Source organism: Chinchilla lanigera, unplaced genomic scaffold (genome assembly GCF_000276665.1).
Source record: "Chinchilla lanigera isolate Chin_1 unplaced genomic scaffold, ChiLan1.0 scaffold00044, whole genome shotgun sequence".
In the NCBI taxonomy this organism is placed as follows: domain Eukaryota; kingdom Metazoa; phylum Chordata; class Mammalia; order Rodentia; family Chinchillidae; genus Chinchilla; species Chinchilla lanigera.
Genome location: NW_004955445.1, coordinates 5012019 through 5037720, shown reverse-complemented (window position 1 = coordinate 5037720; position 25702 = coordinate 5012019). Strand labels below are relative to the sequence as shown.

Below are 25702 nucleotides of genomic sequence, written 5' to 3'. Positions count from 1 at the left end.
TCTTTATACATAGTTCTTTGAATGTATCCTGGCACATATTTAAAGAGACATTCCTGCCAGGCGTGGTGGCACACGCCTGTAATCCCAGCACTTGGGAGGCTGAGGCAGGAGGATTGTTGCAAGTTCAAGACCAGCCTGGGCTACAAAGTGAGCTCAAGGCCAGCCTGGACTGCATAGTGAGACCCTGTTTCAAAAAGACAAAAAAAATAATGTTTTCACAGAATGTATCACTTAGAGAATCACAAAGATGGAGCTTGTAGTTGTCCTGTGTAGTGGCTGATATATTCTGTCAACTTGAGAAGTTTAGAAGCTTAACTAAGTAACTCAGCAGTTGTACATCCCGGGGTGTAGAGGACATGCCCTAGGGCGGCTGTTTATTACAGGATGTTGTAATGGTTTATTCATTGTGTCAACTTGAGAAGCTTAAAAGTTTAACTGAGCAACTTAGCAGGGGGCCAGGATCCTCACTTTGTAAACATCCTAAGCCTGTGCAGGAGGAGCGCACAGAGATGGTGTGAGCGCTATATCCACCCTAGGGCAGGTAGCCTACATACACTCTAAAGGAGGAAAAGACGCTTGCTTCTCCCCTTTCTGCTCTTGTTGCTTTTGCTGTCTTCTGCTGCTGTGAATTGTTGCCATGCCAATGCTGCCCTGCCTTGAAACCAGCTGATTACGGACTGAAACCTCCACAAACTCTGAGCTAAATAAACCTTTCCTCCTTTAACTTTGGGTGTTGTGTGTGTTGTCCCAGCAGTGAGAGAAAAGTAACTAACTCATCCTGCCTCCAAAGACTCTCAAAGAATGCCAGGGGCTGAGGCTTAGGATGCAGTAGTAACATGTGAGTAAAGGTGAGCTTTAGGTACAAAAAAGGACAACAGAACAAATGCCTGACTGAATTCCGGCTCTGCAGCTGGCGGCTCTGAGGCAGTGGGCAAACTGCTGAAACCCTCTTGAGTCCCCCAGGCCAGGTCCCCATAGGGAGGCAGCAGTGAGGATGTAAGTTTCTCAGGGTTCTACATGAGTGGGTGAGATAATGCATACATGCTTAGCACCCTGATCACCACATCCTAAGCACCCAGGGAATCCGTGGGAGTTATGATAGGTGATTGCTAGCAGTGCCAGATGGCTGCAGTGCCCCTGTAAGGGAAGGAGAGAGTGCACGTTGTTGGTAGAGGCAGGAATTGCCCAAATAAATGGCCCTTTCAGAAATCCAAATAAATTCCACTTTCAGAAACGTTAAAGAACAAATCTGTATTCATATTTTCATATCCAGGGAAAAATTTGAGATCAAGAACTTTGGCTAGAAGACCCCTTCTTTTTGTCTAACCATTACCATTCCAAATTACCTTCTTTCCCCCTCCAGATAGTAAATTTCACAGGTTTTTTATTAAACTTACTTGTTTTAATGTATTCAACAAAACCCCCTCTGATTTCTTAGCTGTTTCCTCATTTGGGCCTTTTATTGGTCCTAAATTAAGCTCACAGTCTTTCATTAAACCCAAGAATGTTACCCCACCAAGCTTTTCTTATAAAACTAATAGTGCAAAGAGCGAGCCAAACAGAGGATTAAACAAAATAGAAATGTGAAAAATAGTTTGGAGGAGGAAGGCACTTTTCAAGTGCAAGGTATTATTATACTGACAAATTGTAAGTCTGAAATGTATATATTTCCACCTACCACCTGCGGGATTTCAAATTCATCTACCTGGTCTGTGGATACTTGAATACAGCCCTCGGCCCCCTCACTTTATAAAAATATACTAGCAGTTCAAATCCTTGATTTCTTGACATATAGCTGAATTAATATGTCTGAGAATTAGGTTCTATTTAAGGCATGACAGATGTCTTAGATGTTCCTTACAATTATTTTGGAATCCTGCAGGAACTTGAGAATTATTGCAAAGTGATATATCCACAGGTATTAACTGCAATGCTAGGCTTTCATAGGAGCCTGTTTTCTTGGACCTGAAATATGGTTATTTGGAAAAGACACTCTTTTTATTTTATTGTAAGTTAACGCCTGGAAAGAAAATGGTCTTTTGAGAAATGAATTAGGTAAAGAATTTATTTTGAAAAAAAAGACTGAACTGAGAGTCTCTTTGCCAGGGGATACTACATACAGTATGTTATCTGGACAAAAACTAAAGAAAGACTGCACACTCACACACAGGAGGGACGGCTGGGAATGCAAACGAGTGGGTGGCACTGGTGTGGCAATGGGGACTCCTGGGGATGTCGGTAAACTGGACAACCCACGTCTTTCTTTCTTTTTTGTTTTTTTCGGATACCGGGAATTGAACTCATGATCTCGTGCTTGCCAGGCAGGTGCTGTGCCGCTGAGCTAAATCCCCAGCCCCACATCTTTCATATAAGTGAATTAATCACAATGTTGGTATCACATTTTAAGAAACACACAAAATAGACAATATTTAGGATATGTGGAATTTTAGAGGAAATCTCGACAATCCCACGTGTTTTGGGGCAGTGTTTAAACATTAAAAAGAAAGAATAACCTTCATGTTCTCAGGGGCAGCAGGCCACAAGAGCCATGGACACAATAAGACACTTCACTTTGAATCCACTGAGGATTTCTTGGGAAGAATGAGCTCACCTTCCTTTATTCTATGATGAGTCAATTCCAGAAGACTCTTTTTTCTGAGACAGGGTCTCACAATGTAAGTTCAGGCTGGCATTGAATTCACTATATAGCCCAGGCTGGCCTTGAACTCACAAGGATCCTCCTGACTCAGCCTCCCAAGTGCTGGGATTACAGTTGTGAGCCACCATGCCCAGCCAGAGGACTCTTTTTGTCCATTTTTTTTTTTTTAACCTCAACCCTTCAGACTTAATTCAGTTTCTGTTACTAGCAAGTAGCAGCTTTGGGGGATCAACTTAAATGACGAAGAGCTTGATCTAAGTTTAAGAATTTGTTGGAGACAGATGCAGTGAGTGGTTTAGAGGACTTTGCATATTTTACTTGGAGTTTCTTGTATTTCACCTTCTTTTAAGTAAAGTGAGCTACATGTGGGTTATTTGGAAGAAGCGTTCATATTTCTCCCATATTTCTCAACTCTATGTACAAAGAGGATGCCGGATCGCCCTCAGTATTATGATGAACTATTGCAGGATTCAATTTGTCATTGAGATGAGTTACCAGACACAGGCTCAGTGTTCTTTTTTTTCTCCCCCCTCTGGCATCATGGAAAAATTGGTTTAAAAAGTGCCAAATTGCACAGCAAAAGGCCAGCGACACAGATGAGGGCTCAGCCATTCAGACCTCCTACTACTTTGTTTTTTCTTTAATGTCTTTTACGCCTTGAGAATCCAACAGGAAAAGAAAATAATTCCTGCCAACAACTTCTAACAGAATTATTTTTAATACGTCTCGACTCCTACTGGCAAGGGTTTTGTTTTGTTTTGTGGACTAGAAAGAACCCTTTTAACAGGCTGATCTTGTGAAATGAGAGAATGGCTTTCTCCAAGGATTAAACTCCCCAATATTCCTAAATAGAAAGGCATACTATAATGAAATTCTTGTTTTTCATTAAAAGAGAATTAAATCAATGGCCTTGAACCTGAGTTTTTATTTTTTTTGTCATCCAACTGATTTAGGTTTAGTTGCACTGTATTATCTAAGTTCCTGGTTATGTAATTCTTTAATGTACATCACTCATTGTAGGCATCAAAAGACTCCTGTCCACACTCTTTCCATGCTATGCAAATTGAAAGCATGGAAAACTCACCACACTGTGTATACATTTGCTATAAGAATATTATGTTGTAGCTGGGCTTGGGGGCCCACACCTGTAATCCCAGCACTCGGGAGGCTGAGGCAGGAGGATCGTTGTGAGTTTGAGACCAGCCTGGGCTACAAAGTGAGCTCAAGGCTGGCCTGAACTGCAGAGTGAGACCATGTCTCAAAAAAGGCAAAAAAATAATATTATGTTGTCATGTCCTTTGAATGATCTATGTCAGCTTTGTCTGACTATGCATTGCTCATATGTCACCTTTGGAATTTCTGTCACCTCTATAATTGGAGCCATAAAGTGGCTTATGCTCTTTACATAAATACAAGTATTTTCAAAGAAAGGTCTTATCATTCTCATATTGGGAAAAGCAGCACCCTTTGCCCCCAGCAGGAAGAGACTTTTAAAATAACAATAATACAAACTACTACCTAGGGCTAGGGGGATGCTCCTGGCTGCCAGAACTTAGGACCCAAGCCTGCCTCTTTCTTCTACTACAAAAAGAATTATCCAGGGTTAAACAAGAGTTAAAGAATATTAGTAATCAGCTGAGACTTCCTCTATGGCTGAATTACCAAGAGGGAAGGTATTCCTCAGAGCACAATTCATATCCCATTCATGGTCTATGTAGATCGCCTAAAACTGCATCTCACACGCCCGTGGCATCGTCTTTTGCTCTCAGAGACTGAGCTAACTGCTTTCCTTCCCCGTACCGGAAGAAAGTGGCTTACCCCTTGTCTGAACAACGCCATCAGGGAGATCCTCCGGGGCTTGCCTTCTTCTCTTTTGCGCTTTACTTCTGCAGGTTCGGGTGGGGCGTCTGTTTCTTCACTGAGATCCACTGTGTGCAAGGTTGACTCTACTTCCTCAGACTTTACAGTTTCTACTGGTGATTCACACACCACCTGGATTGTTTTGCCAGGTATTAAGAAAATGAAAGGAAAAAAACCAAACCAAAACAAAACAAAAACCCCAGATCCACTGCCCCAGAATGTGTTTTATACAAAGGGAGTCCTGGCCGTCCCCGTCCACATGACAGATGCAGGATCGACTCTTGGGATCGTTTCTACACAGCTACATCTTTGAGTAGCAGCACACATATTGGATCATGAGCTCCAAGCGGCCAATTTCTGAACAACGGAAAGACAGACTGACATGGAAAGGGCAGATTCCTTCTCCAGGGAGGTACAGGGAGGTGGTCTCCTTTGGACACTGCCCTTCCACTCTCGAGGGCCAACTCTGGTCTAGCACTCAGGCACACTTCACCTGACATGCATAGGGATCAGGAATAACCATTTTCCTGCGTTCAACCTTAGAGACAGTGACCATGACACTTTCCATTCCTCATGCTAGGCCCCTGTGAACCATGGAGAAACTGTCCTCTGCCGAAAGGAGTGTGCAAAAGCCACTGGGTTTACTACAGCTGACTTCCTTATCAACTCCTGTCCCTATTCACCGGGCACTTGCCATTGTTACTGAGCGGACATTCGCACTTTCAGAAGAATGAACTTGACCCCAAGGCTATGTGGTGCCATGGTTATGTTTCTTGCAAGCCACTTGCGAACTCAATGCCGTCTGAGCACCCCGGGAGGCGAGGGGCGGGCCAGCGTCTGGGGCTTGGACGGAGGCTCCCCTCACCCACACTCTGACGCCAGCGTTGTTCTCAGGCATGGCCCCACGCCGTTTGTGTGGGCCTGGTCACTACCGGGACAGTTTCTGCGTTTGTATCGGTCCCTCCGGCCGGTACTGGCTAGGAGAGAGTTTTCCAGTTTCCTTTGTTTCCTCCGGCAGCCTTGGCAAACTGCTCCCAAACCCAGCCCTGTGCCTTGCTTCACTTGGCTCCTGAGCTACAAATGGTTTTCACGTTTCCAAAGGGTTATAAATTTTATTTTTAAAGATGATAAGTATGGAATGGAGACAGAAATGGCCTACAAAAGCCTAAAGTCTTTACTCTCTGGCCCCAGGTTTTCCATTCCCTGCCGCTAATGAGGGAGCTACGGAGCCACAGGGGTCTTCGTGTTTGTCTCTGCGCCGTGGTGCCAGACTCCAGCTTTCTCGGAGCCTGTTCTCAATGTCAGGGGTAGAGGAAGGGGATTTAGTTATTTCCAGAATGCTTGTGGATGTGCCACTTTGCTTTCCTTCCTGCAGAGTACACCAGTGGTTTCCAAATGGCCCAGGTTTCCCAAAAGAAGAGCCCTTCATCTCCAGATTGTTAGCTGGCACTGACAGGTACCCATCAACAAACTAACGTGCAAAACATCCCACAGCTGGGCGGGTGAATCACAGCGGAATCCTTGCCTTACATTTCTTATGGGATCGACATGAGTTCTTGTGCTTTTCCTTTGTCATCAGAGACCTAAACTGGGTAGTTAAAAATTCAATATTCCTTAGGAGGCAAAGCAGGGGGCGTCAGCATGGATTGACCAGATCTAAGAGAAAAACAAGTCAGGTAAGAACTATCATGAACGGCAGTCAAGCCGTCCCATGTAAAGAACTTGAACAGAAACACGGAATTGGCCGAACAAACCATGTTTGTGGGTAAGCCCCGCCAGCCGGGCTTTGAGATGACCCGAGTCCAGCTTTGGGCAGCCAGGATCAGACTGGAGCCATGTAAGAGACTAGGACTGGTGGTCACTGTGGATTTCCGGGTCTAGGCCTGGGTTAATTCAGCTGCATTTCTGGGAAATGCGCACAGACCACAAGAGCCCTTGGGTTAAGCCTGAGATGCCGGCTGCTATTGCACACATGCTCTAGAGCAAGTGACGGGGTCTACATCCTGTCTTTATTCTCGAGGGGGCTTGAGTTAAAATTAGTGCGAAGTACCCCCATGCTTTTGTACGTATATCAGAAAGCCGTTCTGAGGACTGGGTTACGTAATGCACATCAGGTTCTTAGTATAGCACCTGACATGTGATATACAGTTAATACCAGTGGCTGTTATTGTGTTATTAGCCTTAATTACTGCATGAGCACGAATGATCTGGAATCGCCCATCACACAAATCCATTAGTTAGACGGTTCTCTTAATAACTACCTCTTACTGTACCTGGGACCGCACAAGGTAATCTATAGGTAACCTCAGGAAACAGTCATAAACACAGCTCAGGAAAGACAACATTATTCCCATTTTACAAGCAGAGAAGGTGAATGGTGGAAGAACTTGGGGCAAAGCCACAGCCCAGGGGGAGGAGCGAGCCATTTCAAGGAGGACAGTGTTCTCTGATAAGAACTGAATACTTCCTTGTAGATTGTCCAGTGAGGACGTGGGACAAGATGTTGAAAGCAGGATATTCTGGGATTTTTTTCAGTGGTTTTAAAATGTGTGTAAGAGCTTGAGATCTTTCTGTTTTGGCTCTGCCATCCTTAGCATCATCTTTTTACTTATTACTTCATGATCATAAAATAGCTGCCATAGTTCCAGGCATCATATCCTCAACTCAATGTCCTGAAACCGATGGAAGATCACAGCAAAAGATTCACTTCAAATAAACAACTTCTGGATTTTGATTCCCTACTTTAGGGAATTTCCCTGGTCATAGCCAGGTCATATCTTTATTCCTAGATTGATTAATGGTGAAGAAAATGTGATTTCTGGTTTAGACCAATCATGATCAAATACTTTGGAGATGATAGTTATCAACCTTGCCCATAATCAAAGGAAGAAGAAGGGTGGAAGAATGAGAGATGGCTCTTAAGTAGGTAATGAGCAGATTTTGACTTACTGACCTGCCTTAAGAACTATTCTGACCCTAAAGCAGCATGTTCCTTTGTGTTCAAGGATCTTGGAGGGAAAAATGACACCTATAATAAAATGATCAGATTGTATGACAAGAACTTTGTAAACTAACCTTGTTTGAATGACAGTAACTTCCTTGCTAGGTCTTTCTGAGTGTTGAGAGGTGTCAACTCATAAATTTTAGGCCACAAGTCCATTCTCCAAAACACAACTATTTCAGAAAGCAAAATAAATTGGGCTTCTGGCTACTTCCATCAGCTTTGAAGCCAGGCCAAGAACTTGGCTTTCAGTAGCCAAGGAAAATCCACTGACATCCGATGTGGAAACCCAGAACAATCTGGACTAAGTAAGCATCTAATTTGCATGCGAAGACATAAGAATTCAATTTTTACTTGGATTTCCTTCCAGGCTACAGCCTTGGAAAAAGTCGTTCCCTATTTAGAATATATGACTGCATCTGCACAATTTACTTTTGGGTTTGGTGGATATAATTAAAATCAGATTTGTGCCACATTGTTATTTTGTGCTGTAGTGTAGAAGGAAATCTCCCTTATGGTACACACTCCGCAAAGATGGGTGGATGTTTAACACAGACGATATATAGCTCAGTAAAGGTGTTTTACTCACTGCCTCAAGTTTTATCCCATATTTTTTCTTAAATGTGTTTTGTACAGTTTTTACTTGGGCTGTGAATTTTGAAAACTAATTGAGAGCAAAATGAATATCTTCCACTTAAACTTCCCCCACAACATAATAGTATCGATATTTAAGTTTTTAAAATAATGTGATTGTGTGATTTTACCCAGGCTTAGATATTTTCTTTGCCATCCAGTAATGATTCTCGCCCACGGGCTCACAGAATTCACATTTTGCTTTGGGGACACAATCGCCCCTCATTTTAAGGCTATGTGATTTGGGTGAAGCTGACTGCAAAAGTTTGAGGCAGCCAGTGTGATTTAGCTCCTTGAGTGTGCGGGGCTGGGGATGGCAGCGTGTCGCAGAATGTGTTATCTTCCTGATTATTCCTCCTTCCCGCCTGGGAAGGAATCGCACGTCTGTGCTCACGGCCGTGTGACCTGCTGTAGTGCCTGAAATGGAAGTCAATAGGATGTGAACCACATGTGGGTAGAAGCTTTAGGAGCTACTGAGCGCTCGGCCATGGCAGTGTTTTCTCTCTGCTACTAGAACTGCAAATCCTTGTTAAGAGCCTGCTTCTTGATTCCAGGTTTCCGCTAAAAGGGGTCACATGATGCAGTTACAGCCAACATACAGCTAACTTATAGCATACATGAGAGAAAAATAGAGAGAAATCTTTGGTGCCTCAAGGCACTGAAATTTGGGGCTTGGTTGTTATTGCAACACACCTCGGCACAAGCTGACTAACGGAGCGATGAACAGATTTGAGCCAATAGAGGAGAACAAGTTCCCGGGCATCTACAGTTGCAGTGGACAAATTTCTCCTTTTCTCTGGACTGGGTGATGTTGGAGAGCTGAAAACATGGCCAGGGCAGGAAGACTCAGCCAAGGGAAAGGTATGAATCCAGCTTTATTTGAAACCAATTCTATTTTCTGGGGATGAGAGCCAATACCTTCTTTTTGCTTTTTCATCTGGGTTGAGCTGAGTTTTCTTTCCCTTGCAATGAAAAGGTCACTTACCAAAAGAGGTAAGCTATAGAAGTCCCTGCTTCCCTGATTTCCTAGGTAATTGGAAAGGAAAATGTCTCCATTATTTAGAACACTAAAATTCAATTAGCTAATGGCAAAAACGTTTTCAGACTACAAATGAAAGGTTCAATAATTGGTAGAGTCAAGCGAGATAGATTTTGGATCTGGTAGCATCAGGAACATATTCTTGGAAAAGCAATAAACTTCAATGGGCCGTAAAACCTGTCTTTTTCTTTCCCCATGAAAACTCTGGGAAATGTGAAAATCATCCCGACCTTTGCTTTGAAAATTACAAGCAGGGCTCACATCAACTGGCAGGTTGATTTTGGAAACCTGAGGGTAGACGAGCTTGCATAAGGCCATCACATTTGTTCTGCGAGCCCTCTTCCATGAATCAGATTCAAATAATTCCCCACCAAAAGTTAAAAAAGTAAACTCAACCATATTTTAGCCAGAAATCAGTGAGTGGTTAATCAGTAAAGTAATGTGGTTAATCATAGACAATTGTCCAGTTGTGAAGGTGTAGAGTACTGCAGTATTTTTTTTTTTTTGCTTTGTTTTGTTTTGTTTTGCTTTTTTTTTTTTTTTTGAGACAGGGTCTCACTATGTAGTTCAAACTGGTTTTGGGCTCACTTGGTAGCCCAGGTTGGTCTTGAACTTACAATGATCCCCCTGCCTCAGCCTCCCGAGTACTGGGATTACAGGAGTGTGCCACCATGCCCGGCTTACAGTATGTTGTTTTGATCTAGGTCTTCTCTCTTATTTTATTGAGGGAAGGAAGTTAACTGACTCTGTTTTACATATTCCTTTCCTCTACAAGGACAGTGAGTATGCTGAGAAACATAAGATTTTACTATGGTATCTGATTTTGATGACCGGGAAGCACTCCCTCGGAATGTTACCTCCTACCTGCCAGCAATTGCTGTAAGGGGCAGCCAGCTCTGCCTGCAGAAGGTCCTGCTGGTCATATGACCTCAGTAACAAGCCCTGAACCCCACTGTCCTCACAACAAAGCAGCTATGGCTGATATGTAATGGAATGGGTGTGGCTGTGTTCTAATAAAACCTTATTTGCAAACACGGAAATTTGAACGTTATATAATTTTCACATCATAAAATGTCATGCTTCCCATCCATTCAAAAATATAAAAACCATTCTTAACTCCATAAACCATACAAATACAGGAAGTGGGCTGGATTTGGTCCGTGAACTGTAGTCTGTTGACTTCTAGCTTCCTGAGTTCTTTCTATGACTCAGGCACAGAAGTACCATAAATGAATTACAAGTATTACCTCGTCCAATTCTACCAAGAACCACCAGGTGTAGATACTATTATTATCCCCACTTAATAGATGGGTAAACTGAGGCACAAGAGGTGCTGCAACCTGGAGATGATGAGGTCAGCATCACAACTATTTTGCCTCATTCTGCCCAAGTGTGGGGGATCGAAAGATGAAATATTGAGACTTAGAAATAGAAGTGTAATCTGTGGTGTTAAGCAATTTACAAAAATGTTTCTGATTCTTCTTTATTTCCTTAAAACATATTTTGTCTTCTTTCATATCCCTATTAGCTTTGGTGTTGTCTTTTATTATTAATAATTACCTCTTCATTCATGCTTGTATTTCTGTCTTAAGCTTCATGTTAGAAAATGAAACGCCTTCTGTTTTCCTACTTCAGAGCAATTCTACATTTTAGCATCTGAACCACAGAAAACACAGGATTCCTCAGACAAGCAGCTATACTAGACACCCCAAGAGAAGTTTCTCTTCAGAAAACTGAGAATCTCAAAGCTCACTGATGCTCAAGATTTCACCTGCAGCTATAAAGGTGACGGCAGGAAGCCTTGTGGGATTGCTCCATGCAGGTCCCTGAAGGTCTTGAGACTTTCATTCTCTAGAGCAGTGATGGTGAATGAACCTTTTAGAGGCCGAGTGCCCAAGCTGAAACCCAAAACCACTGCAAAGTGCCAGCACTGCAACTAAACCAGAATGCTGAGGTTTTAGTTTAGAAAAAAAACAACTCATGTATTAACATCTTTTGTCTTAAAAGAAAAACAAACAATACATGTGCCATGGGTTCACCATCCCTGCTCTTGGGGCATAATCATGAGGGACCTGTACTTACCTGAGCTACTAAGTTTGGTTCAAGAAAGAAAGGAAGAAAAGAATGGAGGGAAGGAATGGAAAACAACAAAAGTAACATATAGATTTTAAAGATTTAAGAGAATCATAACAAAACCATTCTTATTTTCATTCCGTATTATGGGTAACATTTCTGGAATGTGTTTGGATTTTCAACATCTGTTCAGTTCCAGTAACTAAGTAAAAATGAAAACACACACCCTGACCCTGGCAAGTAAACAAGACACCAGAAAGTTCCAAACATCTTTTGCTTTGGCAAAATGATCACGCTCCATTTCTCTGTTGAGAAGCTGTGAATTCACTTATCCCCATTTACACAATTTTCCAAAGACTGCTCTTCTTTCTGAGCTGAGAACTGCTGTTTTGGGTCTGAAATGCCTAAGGTCCATTTATTAATAGTCTCCCTGGAAAATGTTTCTAAAAAAGACGCAAGATTGCAGCGTCATGAATGCACCATCTTGAAAATTCTGACCATCTTTCTAGAAGATGAAAGACCCTAAGTGTCTGGTCTTTAATCAGAACCAGAGAGGTAAAGCTAACTGTGGAGTCAACTCTCCAGCCGAGCCCAACAGTCTCAGCCCCTCCTGCCGCAAGGTGCTGTGATGTAGCTACCCGCCCTGAGCACCACCCAAGTTAGTAGGAACCGGGGTCACCATGGAAATAAAGGTGAAGGAGCAATCATGGCCCGAGGAACAGCATCGATTTCACTTAAGGAAGTACAAAGTCATTCTTCTGTGTAGTAGACTCTTGCAGCCCCTAAACGATAACAAATTTTTAAAATATGTGCTCTGATTTTGCATGTAATTTGCATTAACTCAGTGGGAGTAATAGCATTTCATCCAGCGTCATTCTCAATTGATCACTACTCCAGGAGAGGGTGAAAGAGTCTACAGCAGATTAATGACACCAGGAACATGCAAGAACGGAGGATCTCAGAGTTGAAATGCCCAATGATCCCACATGCCAAAGATGAGGATGGAATGATTCTGTCACTGAATGTGTCACTTACATTCTCCTCGGCACCTGCGGGGACTGACTTCTCTTTAACTGACTAAAGGAAGATAAAAACAAAAGCCAGAGTCAAGATGTAACCAAAGAAAACACAAATCCATAAGAAATTGACGCGAAACTGAAGGGTTATCTGGCCAGCAGCCCAGTGGTGCAGTTCTGGAACACTATGTAGACCTTGTCCCAAAGAGAATGCCAAGGAGGCGTACACAGCTGTAAACAGTACCACATGATAACGTAAGTCATGTATTTTCAAAGCAACAAAGGGAAAATAAACACAGATGTAGCCAGGATACAAATGAAGCATAGAGCTGCTACCAGAAGAACAAACCAGGAAGTTCTGGCTGTGGGTAAGCAACACCTCTACTTTTACATTTTCCAGTAGCTGATGAAAAGAGGGAAATATTATGAACTGCTCATTACACAGATGAATAAGCAGCTCAGGGAAGTCTGGTAGTAGATCCAGAGGAATTTCTCCATGGTCGTTACGGGACATGCGGCACCGTCCTCCATAAGTAGGGTCACCGCCACTGCACCAGAGTCTGCTTCTTACATCAAACTGCAGTCTAGGCCATTTTCATTGTGTCCAAATTCAAGCTGGCTAACCTGCTCTAGGAAGGGCCAGAAGGCTAGGGTCCAGTGCATCCAATCCCAACTACTGTTTACGCCCTGGAATCATTCTGGAATGCACAAACAAGAGACCAACAACCCCTTCCACAAATGTCCATGCCATCATCTTGTCATCTATTAGCTCCAACCTGGGAGGTCATCTGCATCTTTCCTTCAGTAATTCTTAAGCTCTTTTAGGGGAGGTGTTGGTAGTTATAGACAATTTGAGACTCATTTAATAGGTCTGAATTCTTCTCCCATTCACACAATACTTTGCAAATTATTTTAGCATGTTTGTGGGTGTTCTGCACCTCTTCTCTTGGATTCCAGGTGAAAACTCTCACGCCCTGTATGCATTTTGGTACAATGGCCTGCCTTGTCTTTTCTTTAAGACATCCATTGGGAGGAGGACAAGAAGAGTGACATTTATAAATGTAGATTTTCCACTAGGCACTTTGCATTCCATATCTCTCTTAAAGTTCCCCCAGATAACAAGTACATCGAGCTCTATATACACTGTAGGTGACAGAGCTACACAGGAGGAAGGTCACGGATGCAGGTTAAACAGCTAGAAAGGGGAAGAAATGGCTGTAAGAGCCGAGGCTCTCCCCTGCCAACATGATTGTAGAGATCAAAATATGTTCTCCGGGGACTGTGTGAGCCTCTTTCTCCACTACCAGACACACTGCCTCTCTACATGAGATCTTCACTTAGACCGCTTATTCTGTTTACTTTCTTCCCATACTGACATTTTCCTGGGCACAAGAGTGTCCCTGGAAAGGACTGTAGCATTTCTGATTGCCCCAAAATGGTAATGCATCCAGGAATTCTCGGGTAGTCTTGCTTTGTTGGAACTACAACTCTTCTCTCTGAGACAGTCAGATGTTACTTAACACTATACACAGGAAAATAATTAAATAATATTTAATTTAATGTAATTTATTTAATTTTATTTTTTAGTAGTAGGGATTGAACCCAGGACTTTCTCATTTAGCTTTTTTTTTTTTTTTCCCTTTAACAGAGTTGCTAAGTTGGCCAGGTTGGGCTTGAATTTGCAATCCTCCTGCCTCAGCCTCAGCGTGCTAGGATTCCAGGCATGTACCATCTGGCTTCAAACAATATTCAAAAACCAGACTTCCTCAAGGCTGACTTACAAAAGTTTCAGGAGTCAGTATACTGTCTCCACTAGACTGAGAAAACCCTCCCACTCTTTAAAAAAAGGGATCATCTCAGTTATCAAACGCTCCTTCCGGTCCCTGGTGTGGTCAGCCAGATGAGTTTGTGCCTTTGATTTCCTTTCTAGAAAGTTCTTGGCTTGTCATTGCTCGCTGTGTTCTAGAGCTGAAACCCTGGTGCGGGAACATAAAGGAGCAGAAGGTGCTGATGCTCCACAATGATATTCCTTCAATCTTCATTATGCTTTCAGACCACCAGGCCCTCCTGCTGTTTTGAAAAATGGCATTATAGCCTGTTTCAAAAGGAGTTGCTACTTTATATTTTAAAGATCATACTACCCAGGAAAAAAAAAAAACAACCTTTTTTTTTGAGACAGGGTCTTGCTATATCCTTCAGGCTGGCCTTGCACTCCCAGCGATCCTCCTGCCTCAGCCTCCCAAATGCTGGGATCACTGGGTTGCACTACCTCATTCAGCAAAAATGTCTTATTTTGGGTTTTAGCCCAGTTGAGGATCTCTCAAGCATCAGTAATTTTCATAGCATCTCCAATTCTTGGTGTATCCATGTATCCCTGAGTTTACTTGACATTTTCCTTTAAATTGACCATATTCTTCCTTAATATATTTCAACACAAAGCCTGTTATTTTTTTTTTTTTTTTTTGGTTTTTCTCCGGTACCAGGAACTGAACTCACGACCTTGCGCGTGCCAGGCAGGCGCTTTTGCCGCTGAGCTAAATCCCCAGCCCCCTAAGCCTGTTATTATTATAGTAAATGTAAACTGAGATCTTGCTGGATAAAATGTAGTATGTTGGGGCTGGGGATTTAGCTCAGTGGCACAGCGCCTGCCTGGCAAGCGCAAGGTTGTGAGTTTGATACCCAGTACTGGAAAAAAACCAAAAAAGTAGTATGGAACAACAAATACAATGAATAGCAATACGTATGTAACAAGAAAAATGAGAACCTTTACTAAGCTCTAGTAATATCTGTCTTTGTTGAAAAGGGAGGAGCAGCAAACACTAGCACAGTGATAAACACTTATTAGCATCAAGAAGAAACTTGATTCTTAACGTCACTGGGTGAATTGGAGCAGAACGGAAAGTGATGACTTGGTGTTGTGTAACCAATTAAACGTCTTTTTAGAACTGTGTCCAAGGACTGCCCCAAATCGTGTTGAACTTTGTGTACCTTTGCGAACTGGCCGCAGCTGTAGCCTTCATGGGAGCAGCTGCTGAAATGATCATTTCCTGTACAGTTACATTAACATTAAAGATCAGCCATGTTCTGGGCCCTGTTAGCCTTCGGCATGCGTAAGAAGAAATCTATTTGCGAGTGTGGAACACTGGGACTCCAGTCAGGTTCAGGGTTTCGATATGCAACCTGGTTTCCCCTCCCTGAAACTGAGTTCACTTGCCCGAAGGCCGACCGCTGGGCAGTTTACCAATCACAGGGTTATTTTAAGGAACAGATTTTAGAAGAACACATGTAGAAAAAAATCACGGCTCAGGGCAGAGCTGGGATTGACTGAAGTCTGGTGGGGAGGTTCCACCCACAGTAGCCCTCTTTGTATCTGCAGGGAGACCTTTACTTACACAGGAGTTAGAGAACCCAGAAGGAGTGTGTATGAGTGAACTGGTGAAGGGAAGAGCTTGAGTGATATCCATAGTTAGGGTTCAGTTGTTTACAGACGCTTCCAGAAGGCATGGTGTAGGAAGTTGAGCAGAAAGAAAGATTTCAAGAAAGGAAGCTCAGACTTCACTGGTGGGAAGAGAAAATCCAGGTGAATCAGCCACATCCAGTGGCTTTGAGTCAGGTGCTGTGTCTGGAAAAGCCCTCTGTGCCAGTCAGCCGTGTCTGAATGGGCTGTGCGCTAGAGCAGAGGGGTTCTGTGGATGCTGAGCCCTGGGGTTGTGAATCGGTTTGCTCCGGGGCTCGTGCAGCTGCGGTGGGGTCTCCTGCCAGTGCTGATGTAAAGCAGGATGGAGCTTTCTCCCTGGCACTTTGCAAGTGGCAGTGAACTATGACCGGCTTGTGAGGCCCAGCAGCGGTGATAGGTGGGGTGGCTGGCCTGGATCTTTTTGGTGGCTCTGGTGGCAGTGGGATGGCTGATGGTAGCCAAGATGGACTCATGATCTCCATCTTGGGATGGATTCTCGGGACTCTGCAGACAGGATGAGTGGGACCATGGATTTATTCATGCCCACCGGTCCATGAAAATTGGTGATGTTTATTTCATATTTAGCACAGTGCTTGCCCATAGAGTTCAATGAATGGTAGAAACGTCTATGAATACTGGGAAGAGGAGGCATCAGGTAGGTTTATTAAACCCAACCCTCTGTCTCCCTCGGTCCATCTGCTCGGGAAGGTATCTGCAGCCTTGTGCATGCTAGATAAGCGCTCTACCACTGAGCTAAATCCCCAGCCATAGAATTTCTGGATTAATTCTATGTTGCTTTTGAAATGTTTATGAATCAGCTCAGGTCATGTGTATGTTTGCTCCCTAGGCCTTTATTAATATGTTGTAGACAGCTAAGTTAGGTAGGAATATTATAGGCAGTCAGGCAGGGCTGGGCCCTCGAGAGAGTCAAGACAAAAGGTGAAACACACTATAACTGTGGCTAGAGAGAATCAGCTGGACGCCAGACCTCAAGATAACAACAAGAGGACCAGGGCTATGTACTCGCCAAGGGGTGAGATAAGTGACACTTGGTCTAATAAAGTCTAGATAGGCACCAGTGCCCTCAGTGGGCAGCCAGGATCTCGGCTCCATCACCTACCTGGGAAGTTCTTTGTGCTTTCCATGTAAACTTGCTATGTGACTCACTTCCCCATTGGATCAATATTACCTAAGCAGTTATACTTGCAATCTTATTGGTTGATCATAGCTGTAACCCACATTGCACCCATGTGGTTGTGCTCTATTACACTTTCCCTGAGAAGTGGGGTCCTCGGCAGCCTACTTTATGGGCATCCCCTTCTATCCCTCTCAGACAGGAGCTTTGTTTTTTTTCTGGTACCAGGAATCGAACTCATGACCTTGCGCTTGCCAGGCAGGCACTGTGCCAGTGAGCTAAATCCCCAGCCCCCAGACAGGAGCTTTCTATCCCTCAATAAGTATTTTCTACTCTTAACCTCTGTTGTTCTTAGAATTCATTCTTTGATTTTAGAGAACATGAACTTGGTTATCAGACATCTAACAGGTTGGGAGTTGTAATATTGCTTTTATATCATATTTGGAGGTCCTGATATCACCCCTATATCAAGCAGATAATTTTAACACTGCCTCAGGTTATATTATGCTACTGAGTTGGAATGCAATAAGGGTTGGTGTGGGTTTCAATGAAAATCTCAGTGACTCATTCTCCACAGGACAGCGACACACTGGCCTCTGTAAAACAAAAGCTCTGGGTCATGCTAACCTTAGCCCTTGGTTCCTGTAATTTGAGATCTTTGTTTATATTTTGGCCGGCATTAATGAGTCCACCCAGCTTGTAGACTTTTTAGGGCACTGTTTAAGTTGCTGATAGAAGCTGAACAGAGGGGCCGGGGTCCGATCCCAGGGGCTCCCTACAATGTGTTTTCTTGCTTAATCAACCTTTTTTGGTGGCTTGCAACCCTGCACTGTGTTAGCAACTGTAGAAAGCTGGAAAAACAAATAGTACTGCCACCAACCCAGATAAAAACGAGGGTCACCTGCCTTTGGGCTCCCTGTCAGTCTGCGGCATAAATGCTCCCCACGAGGGTTCCAAGCCAGTTACTGGCAGGGACGCAGGCCGTGCTTCCTTGCTAGGCCTCTGCTGCAATGTCTGTCAGCTTTGGGTCTGGTCTGAAAGTCAGGCTCCAGCTGAGCTTCCTGGAAGGCCTTCTCTCCCGACAAGCAGACTGGTGCACTGCCGCACCCACACGTGCTGGTTCTTAGCCAAGCCTGTGTCTCGGGCTTCATCTCTATTTGCTCCCTGTGTGGTTCCCATGTTCAACGCATAGTGACGAAGAAAGGCCTCAGGCCACTTCCTTTTCCTTTTCCCTGTGTCCTATTTAGAGAAAGCCCATGGGCAGCACAACCAGGAGAACAAGATTCCAATCCATCATTCCGCACTGCCAAGGAGTATCTGCGGTGGTTAACCTCCAAAGAGGAGGGGCCAGTTGAGGAAACCTGAGCCCAGGAAGTGGCTCGAAGGTAAATGAGCACATGGAATGCTGGGAAAGCGAGCCTCCAGCTCTGTGGACTGCAGGGTGTTCAAGAGGTCCTTGATCCTTTAACAACAATAGTAAGACTTCCAGTTTAAAAATCTACAGGGTTTTATCTAGACATTAATCCTGTTAAAAATAAGGTGTTAAACAACATCTGACGTCACCAAGGATTTGAATAACTAGGGTTTCTCTGCTTTAGAGAGTGAAATCAATTCGTAGAAGAAGGTCCTTGGAAAGACATTTACATGGTCAAGCCACCAGGTGTCCTGTTGGTGGCAGGTGTTCCACAGCACCGTTCTGATCTCCTGGCAACTGGTCTGAGTTCATGGACTTCATTTGGACCTCCAAATATGATATAAAGGCAATATTATAACTCCCAACCTGTTAGATGTCTGGACATCATGGACAGATGCTCTAAGACCTTTTCTATGAATCAAAGAATCTCCTGCTCTTCCTCTTCCTCTTGTTTTGGGGATTGAACCCAGGACCTTTGCAGTGAGCTACATCCTCAGCTGCTTTTAAATTTTTCTTTTTTTAATTTTGAGACAGGGTCTCACTAAATTGCTAAGTTGCCTGAGCTGAGCTTGATGTTGAGATCCTCCTGCCTCAGCCTCCCAGAGGGCTAAGATTACCAGGTCAGGCTTGAATCCAAGAATTTTGCCTCTCAAGTGTTTTCATAATTGTCCAGCCACATACCCACGCTTTTATGACCATAATCCCTATGGGAAGGAATAAAACTCTGTATCTGAAACAAATAGCCCAGATGATATGACCCACAGCCTTGTTTAAGTTCTCTAAGTCCATTTTGACCAACACTGATTGCTGTCTCTTTTAACCATCCACAGCATTTGTGACCTGGTGATTAACATTGGGTCGCAAATTTCACTGTTCTTCTCTAGAAATAACTCACGTGGCATTTTTTCCTTATTTGTTCCTCCCAGTACTTGTGAGAGAGATGCTGCTGACTGGTTGCGTTGCAGAGGAAGTGGAGGCTCGAGGGTCTGAGTGCTCCATTCCAATTCAGGCAGTCACCAGCTGCCAGAATGGAGACCGAGTGATGTCAGAGGTCACATCAGGGCACCACACCAGAAAGCAGGAAAAGGGCTATTTCTAAGATATTCCAAATATGTCACTTGCGAACTATGCACGTGTGTGCATGCATGCACGCATACACACACACACTTGTGTGCACGTGTATAAATGGTGTTCCTCCAAGAGCAAATCGGAAGGTTAGTTGGCACCAGAAGCCACACATAGATAGCTGATCACGTCCACATTTTGTTTGTGTTTAAAGAAAGATGACTCTGCTGTTGTTGCTGTTCTTGTTGCTCTTGCTCCGTCTTAAGGGTCCTGTCTGTACAATGATCGGTTTCTCTTCAGAGCACAGTGACGTAGCGTAATCCTTATTTTATAGATATGAAAATAGGGGTTCAGACTGGTCCAGTGATGGTCCAGGACTGCAAAGCCCAATTCCCCTGACCTGTTGTGCAAGATTTGCCACATATGAGAATCACTAGTATTGTCCATCCCAGCCCACTCACTGGACAGGTGAGGAAAAGATCAGAAACCCAACATGGTAAAGAGTTTATAATGCCACAGAGTCCGTAGCAATTTGGTTGGCCTAGAACAATCAAGGGCATCGTTAGTCCAGATAACTGGATTATAAACAGTTTTTTAAAACTTCAATATAATTTGCAAGCAATTTCTTCAATAGTTGCTTTGTTTTCATGTTATGATCAGAACTGCTTCAGCAACTCAGACTATAAATCAAAATAACTAATACTTTCATAGCACAGCCTCTTCGGGGAATAAAACCATTTCTGAGGTTTCTAACTACAGATGTACAAATTTTACAATCAATTTGTTTAAAAGTTTCTCAGTGAAAAGAGAGAGAAGAAAGGTTATGTTTAGTTATTAGTAAAGTTATAAGAGTTTCCTGGTGTTTTCCTGCACACGTTTAAGAATGTTTACCAGGCTGATTTTATCACCACAGCCTTTTTAATTCAAAGGAAAAAAAATACAGGTTCTGATTTCACTTCCTCCTAGGATATGAGCTCTCCCACCAGAATAGAGAGTTGGAAAAAGCAGGAATTGGTTCACTGTAATGTTTTCAATGCTGAGTACTTAGCACAAATCAACACAAACATATCAGCACAACAAAGGTAATTATAATGCTGTTGACTAAGTGAAAGTTTCCTATTTTATTTCCAGGTAAGATTTTTTGGGCCGGGATTTAGCTCAGCGGCACAAGTGCCTGCCTAGCAAGGACAAGGTCCTGAGTTTGATTCCCAGTACCAAAAAAAAAAAAAAAGGATTTTTTCCTTTAGATTAGGTGCAAGAGGGACACACAGGGTACCAGTGATTTGATTGTAATTTCTCTTAAATTCATTATTTTTAAGCATCTACCAAAGATATAAAGCTAAATAATGGTGCAAAAAACAGTGGGTCTGAATAAATGAAATTCTACCACAGGTGATGACTGTCAAGTTCTTGTGACTATGACCTCCAAGGGGAACAGCTTGAACAGACTATATTCTTTTTTTTTTTCTTTTGTCTTTTTGAGAGAGGGTCTCCCTATGCAGTTCAGGCTGGCCTTGAGCTCACTTTGTGGCCCAGGTTGGTCTCCAACTTGCAACGATCCTCCTGCCTCAGCCTCCCAAGTCCTGGGATTACAGGTGTGCACCACCATGCCTGGCTGTTTTTTGTCTTTTTGAGACAGTGTCTCATGATGTAGCCTCAAACTCATGCTGATCCTCTTGCCTCAGCCTCCTGAATACTGGGATTCCAGGCATGCACCACCACACCCAGTGAAATTATATTCCTCACACGCTCCAAGCACTGAAGAAGTAGCCAGGCAGTAGTGGTTTAGTAACTGTCCCAAACTGAGCAGGGCAGAAAGATAAAGCAAGTTACATGCTTTGTTCCCCAACCTCCTGACCGTGGAGGAAATGAGTGATGTGGGTACAGGGACTCTTCTTTGGTCACTTTTGTGCCAGGTGGAGCATTAGGGGCTTTCCTGGCAGTATTTCATTTCATTCTCACTTTGTTTCTGTGCAGTGGGTTCTATTGCTACTTGCTTTTTACCAATAAGGAAACTGAGGCTCCCAGAGATGAACTGGAGTGCAAAGTCAGGTCTGACTCCAAACATAACCTTCCTTCCATGCTCCTCAAATTCCAGTTGTTCGTCCATAGCCTATGTGGTGTTTGCCATCTTGCCTGTATCCTCTCCTGCAGCTGCTGCAGCGTGTTGCTCAGATTTCCCTGCATGGAAGGACATCCTCCACCTGTCTTGCCCCCAGCTCCTGTCAGTGACCACGCACGGTGGGATGCTGGGCCATCTATTCCTGTCCAGCATGGGGCTCCCAGTGTGGGCAATCTTGGCATCCACACCAGCCTTTCTGCCCAACCCCTTTTCTTCATCTCTTCCTTCCTCCCTCCCCCTTTCCCTCCCTCCCTTCCCCCTTCCTTCCCTCCTTTCTTCCTTCTTTCTCTCCCTCCCCAGAAGGAAGTCCCTCTACACCCTACCTACTACCTATGCTGCCCCCTCCTTTATCCTTTTCAGGCATTTCCCTCCATGAAACCTCTGGCCTGAGAATTCTGGCTTGGTGTGTGCTTCTTGGAGAACCCCAATTTACTAAGACTCAGATTTATCAGGACTGTCAGGATCATTATTTATGTAACATTGATTTCTTTCTGGAGTAAATGTATGTAGTCTCATTCGATCCAAATGCATGTTAAATTTCAAGTTTAATGTGCTGCTTCTATTTTTGCTGATTTACTTTGAATATACATATAACTTTTAGATATGCTTTTGTGCATACGATACATAGCTATCAGATCTTCATTTATATGAATGAATATGTGATGAGTATTTAAATAAAATGTTTAAAATATGGGTCACTTAGGTTATCTCCCTTGCTACTGATACATCTATATAACTCAGTTGGAATTTTTTTTTTTTTTTTTTTTGGTACTAGGGTTTAAACCCAGGGCTTTTGCACTGAGCTATATTAAGCTCTTCTGATTTTTATTTTCTATGTTGAAATAGGTTCTCACTAAATCACTAAGTTGCCCAGGCTGGGCTTGAACTTTCAATTCCCCCAGCTCAGTCTCCCAGAATGCTGGGATTTCATGCATGAGCCACCCTGCCTGACTCTCACTTGAAAATTGCTCCCTACATTATGTTCCTGGTAAAAGACTTTTAAAAATAAGGACTGGAGATTAGAGAGAGAGAGGGATTAGAACAGAATGCCAACTGACATCCTTTGAAGTTGTCATGAACTGTTCGAGTTTGTGTTCCTTTGAGAATCTAGAAAGAAGACTTCTGTACAACAGGAAATAAACCAGAAAGAGGCTCGGGAATCCAGCTGGATTCTGGACAACAGCATAAGACTGACATCCTAGTGACATCTGGATTTGTCATCTGCTTTTCATGGAGTGCCAAGTGGCACAGATGTTTTGATGAAATTACAAAGCTAGATTTTTCCAGCTCTGTGAATTCTCACCCCTTTTCCCCAATTTCTCACTCATCTTTGGTCCAAATTTAACCCAAGCAAGAGTGCGTGACAGGCACGGTGGCTGGGGTGACCAAGGCATGGTCCTTAGAACCACGCGACCATCCACCCGTCTCCCTGCAGGGCGCGTGCCTCCTGCATGTGCATTCTAAAGGGGAGGGAATCAGAGCAAAGTGTGACTTTTCCTGTCACACAGCAGTCTACCCCGGTCTTGTTGGTGACCTGGTGGACATCTGGGTTTTCTAAAAGGAGAGTGAGACTTGGGGCTCGCTGTGATTCCCTCCTGCTGAGAAGCCATGGAGACAGAGAGCCCTAAAGTGGCCCGTTCCATCTCCCTAGGCCAGAGTGCTCAGGGGAACAGGAGGAAGCCAGGGTCATCTGTCATTTTAGACGAGCGATGGCCCCAACTCCAGCCAAAGTCCACTTGTTTATCAGAGTGCCAACACTGCAATTAAACCCAAACACTGAGGTTTTAGTTTAGAAAACGACCCGACTCATACACTTGGCTTGCATGCCCCCGGAAAGGGATCTGCCTGCCCGCTGCTGCATGAGCGCCATAGGTTCACCACCACTGTTTTAGAGGGTAATAGATCCACGCAACAGTACAGCCCTTTGCTATTCATTCAAGTCATTGTTCTTGTTCACCTCCCTTTCTTCCCCGAGCAACACCAGTTTGTAGTGTGACAGGCACTTCATGATTCCCAGGGGTGCATTAGAAATCCTCGGCTCAGGGCCACGCTGAATTCTTTGGAGAAGAAAGATGGGGGGAAAGCCCTCTCTATGCGTGGTTGAGTACAACAACTGGCTCAGTAGAAATAACTTCTCAAGTCATGGCTCCAAGGACTCTGCAAATCTTGAAACTCAGACTCACCTTTTTCCAAAACAGTTTGCCCAGAGGCAGAGAGGTGGGTCCTGCCTTCTCCTTGCCACCTTCCTTTGCTGTCCCAGAGGCTGCGGTGGATGGCGCCTCACCCAGTGGGCTGCCTTTGGGGTTCTGGGTCTCCTGGGAGGGAGCGTTGGCTTTGTCTGACTTGAGGTTGGCTGCAGTGTTGGGTGACTTCTCAGCACCCTACCGAGTTTAAAAAAAAAAAACAACAAAAACCAAGTGAACAAGTGCAGGAAGATTTCACAATTTCAAAAGTGAAAGATCTCTTTATTTTTATGAACATGGGCTGGGGTGATGCATAATGTTAATTTTCTTCTTTAGAACTTTCTGTATTAGCCAAATTTCTACTTGGAATGTGGATTTGTGTTAAAATCTTGGGAGAAAGTCAACACATTTTCCTTCTGGAGAAAAATGGAGAAGCGTTATGAATGATGCTCCTGTAAGCAGCTTATTAGGAGTCAGGGTGTTGGGAGGAGGTGTTTGTCTGTTAGCACGCAGCCCCTTGCCCTGGCCACTGGTTCTCCTCAGGGAGAGCGTTTTGAATATGCACGCCCAGTGGGTGCACAGATGTTCACATACACCTCACAAACATAAATTGCTTTACTGATACAAAGTGGAGAGGAGGGATGGTTTAAGACAAATAAAATTACAAAAGACATTCTGAAGTTTTTCTCCCTCTTCTTTCCCTCTTTCTTTCTTGTCTCCTCTCTCTTTCTCTCTCTCCTTTGTCCATCTCCCCTCAAACTCCCTCTCTGTCTCTCTCCTACAGGTGGCTCTGCTGAAGTCCAACTCTAAGATAGATTATGTTTTTTTTTTTTTTTTTTCACTGAGGTGCTACTTCTTACGCATTGCCTCCCTCAGTCTTTCGATAAAGAATTATAGTTACATCTATGTCAACACAAATGAATGTCAGCTTTAAAATTTTTAACACCAGGTTCATCCGACCTACCCTCTCATTCTAAGCATCTTTATGATTTTTCTACACCCTTCCCATATGGACCTCACCTCTCTGAAGAGTGTTTGGGATTTCATGAATTTTCTATCTGATATAAGATATAAGTCTTCTCTGCCTGGGGTCTGCCTTGTTCAATCAGCAGTTTTTAAGATCACTTCAGATAAAGACCGGAAGTGGAGAAATAGCTGGTACTGGAATCAGTGTGCAAAACTGGATCATGTTGGAATTTAAAATAATCCCTGCGTTTTAGAGACAGTAAAGTCAAAAGTGCTGAACTTACAAGGCTCTGCATGAAGAATGTTTCAGAGGGTCTTGTGCACCTGGTACTGTTTTAGCCTTATAGTGTAATTAGGTTAAAGGGGGCTGATTAAAGAGAACTACCTTCCCACCTATTAAGTAGCTTGCTTTCTTTTTCAGAAAATGTAGCAAAGTATTATTTACTCATAAAAATACATTAAGTGCCTTCTATGAGCCATGATATACCCTGGGTTACATGTTCTCATAGAAAGATTGACTGTAAACAAATTATTTCTCAAATAAACATAAAAATTTCAATTGTGATAAGTGCTATGGAGGGAGGAGAAGATATGTTGCTTCCAAAACACAACAAACAAACAAACGAACCAGCCCCGACCCCTCAAAAATCTAAAGCAGAGAGTTAGACCCATTCTTGACAGTCAGGGAAGACATTACTGAGCAATGGGTAGCTGCTTTGATCTGGAGGTGACTGGAGATTGAGCAGGAGAACGAAGGAGATTGATCCTTAATAGCTACTCTGAGGTCCTTTGTCAAGAGGACAGGTGGCAAGTGTATTGGGACCCATAAGGAAGTGGATGAGCCAGGAGTGGTCAAGCTTATCTAACTACTCAGCACCCACCTCCTCTGCTTTGCTGACTACCCAGCATCCACCTCTTCTGCTTTGCTGACTACCCAGCATCCACCTCTTCTGCTTTGCTGACCTACCTCTCTGCTTTGCTGACCACCCAGCATCCACCTCCTCTGCTTTGCTGACCACCCAGCATCCACCTCTCTGCTTTGCTGACTACCCAGCATCCACCTCTTCTGCTTTGCTGAC

General features: G+C 43.6%; 1 protein-coding gene across 3 annotated transcripts in view; it reads right to left on the bottom strand.

Moving 5' to 3' along the window:
* The window catches only part of Bcas1 (breast carcinoma amplified sequence 1), a 98281-nt gene that overhangs the window by 12205 nt on the left and 60374 nt on the right, over positions 1-25702 (bottom strand). For all 3 annotated transcript variants that reach the window (XM_013518334.1, XM_013518335.1, XM_005392286.2), the window contains 3 exons: positions 23658-23855; positions 12301-12342; positions 4478-4651 (listed from right to left, as the gene is read on the bottom strand). In XM_013518334.1, coding sequence (XP_013373788.1) covers positions 4478-4651; positions 12301-12342; positions 23658-23855 — 414 coding nt within the window. The remainder of the gene's footprint in view (positions 1-4477; positions 4652-12300; positions 12343-23657; positions 23856-25702) is intronic.